The sequence below is a fragment of the Phanerochaete carnosa genome (genome assembly GCF_000300595.1).
Source record: "Phanerochaete carnosa HHB-10118-sp unplaced genomic scaffold PHACAscaffold_638, whole genome shotgun sequence".
NCBI lineage: Eukaryota > Fungi > Basidiomycota > Agaricomycetes > Polyporales > Phanerochaetaceae > Phanerochaete > Phanerochaete carnosa.
In genome coordinates, this window is record NW_006768265.1 from 1 (window position 1) to 2833 (window position 2833).

The following is a 2833-nucleotide window of genomic DNA, read 5'->3' on the forward strand; positions in this document are numbered from 1 at the left end:
TTCTCGACCGAGGGGCACGCGAGCGCAGAAGGATCTCACGACGCCAGGAGGAAAGCTCGCGGGAAAGATCATCATCAAGGTTGCGGACGAGTGATGTAGATATCGAAGGGAGAAGAGGAAACGTATTTGTATTACTCATATCTTTAACCAGATGGCCTGAAAGTAAGTAAATGGTTCCTTACTGTTTGTTAACCCCTTACATGCCCTGTTCCCAACCTTGCCCTTTATATACCCAGCGCTGCATGCCCCTGATCGATCCTGTTACTTCCGCTTACCCCACCGTTTCATCGCCTGCGCCCAAGCCGCCGCAGGCGGCAAGAAACACCAGCTTTATCTACGGTAGATGAAAAGACTCACAAGAATGCTACCTGAGTGAGCATATGCCAACCGCGAAAGATGCCAACCTCGCCGCCACGAGAACCACTACCGCGAGAGTATTTATCGCGTAGCGGAGCGAAGCCGTCTCTTGTATGTAAGATGCAACCAAAGAAATGAGTTATAGCACGTACACCGGAGACGGTGCTTGATAATCGCAGGCATGTCCGAACGCCGTCGACCCGGCGACACGAAGGGTGACCGGTGACCATCTGTCTTAGACTTTGCCGCCATCTTCTCACTTCTCTCCGCGTCCCGTTCCTCGTAATGCACCTCTTCAAGTAGCCTTCGTCAGCCTTGCGCACTCCTAATTCAATCAGGGGCGCTGTGGTGCGAATTCTGCTAGGAATGGGCGGCGGGAAAGGTCTAGTGCGATCCGCGAGGCCGGTTGCGCAATCGCCAGCGTGAGTGCGTATAAGTGTGAGGTCGAGAAGAGCCTCATGAAGTCCTGTGTGTTGCCCTTCGGCCTTCACCTCGGGAACTAGCAGAAGATGTCGTTCCCAAGCACAATCCAAGCCATCGCTATCGACAAGACTGGCGGACTAGAGGTCCTCGAGAGGAAGGCCTTACCGTTTCCCAAGCAAGAGCCCGACAAAATTGTAGTCAAGGTACGTTAGGTTGCTCGGTGTCGCCCTACAAATCTCTCATAGGATGCTGGCAGGTCAGCTGGGGAGGCGTAAACACTATTGACACCTACTTCCGGTACGCGAATCGCTCGTCTACCGGTTCGACGCCGCGCTCACACCAATACCTTCAGAAAGGGTCTATACCCAATCAAGTCCTTCCCGCAAGCTCTCGGGCGCGAGGCGTCTGGTACAATCGTTGCCCTTCCCACTGACCCAAACGTACTCAGCGATGAGCGGTACAAGGCACGGGGATACAAGATCGGGCAGCGCGTCGCTGCGGTACGTCCCTTTGGTCTCTGAAGCTCTGTCTCAGCGACTAAGGACTGTGTTCCGCGTAGTTCGGCATGGGTGCACATTCAGAGTACTTCTCGAACAACTGGGTTCATATCTTCCCCCTTCCGGATGAGGTCCCGCTGGACGTCGCCGCGGCCGTGCTCTTGCAAGGCGCGTCTCCCTTCATTAACAGCCGCGTGTCTCTCCTAACTATGCTCATAGGCCTCACCGTTGTGACACTGATGACAGAAGCGTACAATGTCCAAAAGGGCGACACGATCTTCGTTCATACTGTCGCTGGCGGACTTGGGCTGCTCTTTACGGCCTATGCCAAGGCACGCGGCGCGATTGTCATCGGAAGCACCTCTACTCCCAAGAAAGCAGAAATTGCCAGGTCTTACGGCGCAGATCATGTCATTTTGTACACGACAGAGAACGTTGTGCAGCGGACGCTGGAGCTCACGAATGGCGAGGGCGTGCACGCGGTCTTTGATGGTGTGGGCAAGGACACGTGAGCTCGTCCTCTACACTACTGCCGGAATTCGTGCTAACATGTGAGACAGGTTCTGGGGCGACTTCGAGATGCTCCGCCGCAAGGGCACTCTTGTCTGCGTCGGCAACGCTTCGGGTGCACCGGCCGATGTGTCGCCACTCAAGCTCTCGCCAAAGAACCTGAAGCTCGTCCGCCCGGGTATGCCAAACTACATCGTCACACCCGAGGAGGCAGACTTCTACGCGAAGGAGCTCTGGGACGCGGTCGAGCGCGGGCTGTTCAAGGTCCGCATCGAGAGCGTATACCCGTTCAGCACGCAGGGTGCGCGTGACGCGCAGGCGGAGCTCACAACTCCCGGAGGCAAGCTAGCGGGCAAGATTTTGATCAAGATTGTGGATGAGTGAGCAAGGAGGGTCCACCGCTTGGCTTGTGCGAAAGTGTAATCTGGTGTGACCTGACCTGCAACTATATATGTGTACCATAGTGTAGTCCGATGGTCGGCGTTGACTGATCTGTTCTCTGGAAGGTGTGGTGCACGTCGCGTGCGCGTCTCTACCAGGTAGCCAGACGACTCCGATTGAGTTCCTCGGAAAAGCGCGATCGACCTACCAACCCGACGATAACAGAACGGTCAAGAGCGGTACAAAAGAAGAACGAACGAGAAAAGAAAGAGCGAAAGAAAAACCCCGCAGAGGGTGGTAGTGGAGATGAATAGGCAGCACGATGGCCGGAGGGTCAGACTGAACACGCCGTGAAGGCCGCGTCATCCACTTGTATTGGCTTCAAATACGACCGAACGGCCGAACGGAAGCGTGCCACAGCTGGAAAATGCGAGTCAGCGTCGGCGGGAAGCCACATACAGGATGAGCGCTACCGTTTGTTATACAGACTCAGACACTCCGCGAGTGATAGCAAGGTGCCCAGTCAATCTCAGAGAACGTCTAGCCTCTAGCGGTCTTGCGGGGTTCAAACGCGCTGCGAGGCCGACGGGCACGCTTCCTTGGCCGGCGTCCAGACTCTTCGCGGCAGATGTCTAATGGCTTTCGCGAGTGTGTCTGTCGTAGTG

The 2833-nt window shown here is 55.8% G+C and overlaps 1 protein-coding gene across 1 annotated transcript; it reads left to right on the forward strand.

Moving 5' to 3' along the window:
* Positions 1–866: 866 nt before the first annotated feature.
* On the forward strand, positions 867–2358 carry PHACADRAFT_179513 (uncharacterized protein; the record flags this gene model as incomplete). The annotated part of the gene is made up of 6 exons (XM_007402997.1): positions 867–983; positions 1037–1077; positions 1133–1280; positions 1340–1445; positions 1497–1785; positions 1838–2358. The coding sequence occupies 6 exons, from the start codon at positions 867–869 to the stop codon at positions 2169–2171; spliced, it is 1035 nt and encodes a 344-aa protein (XP_007403059.1). The 3' UTR covers positions 2172–2358.
* Between the last annotated feature and the right edge of the window lie 475 nt (positions 2359–2833).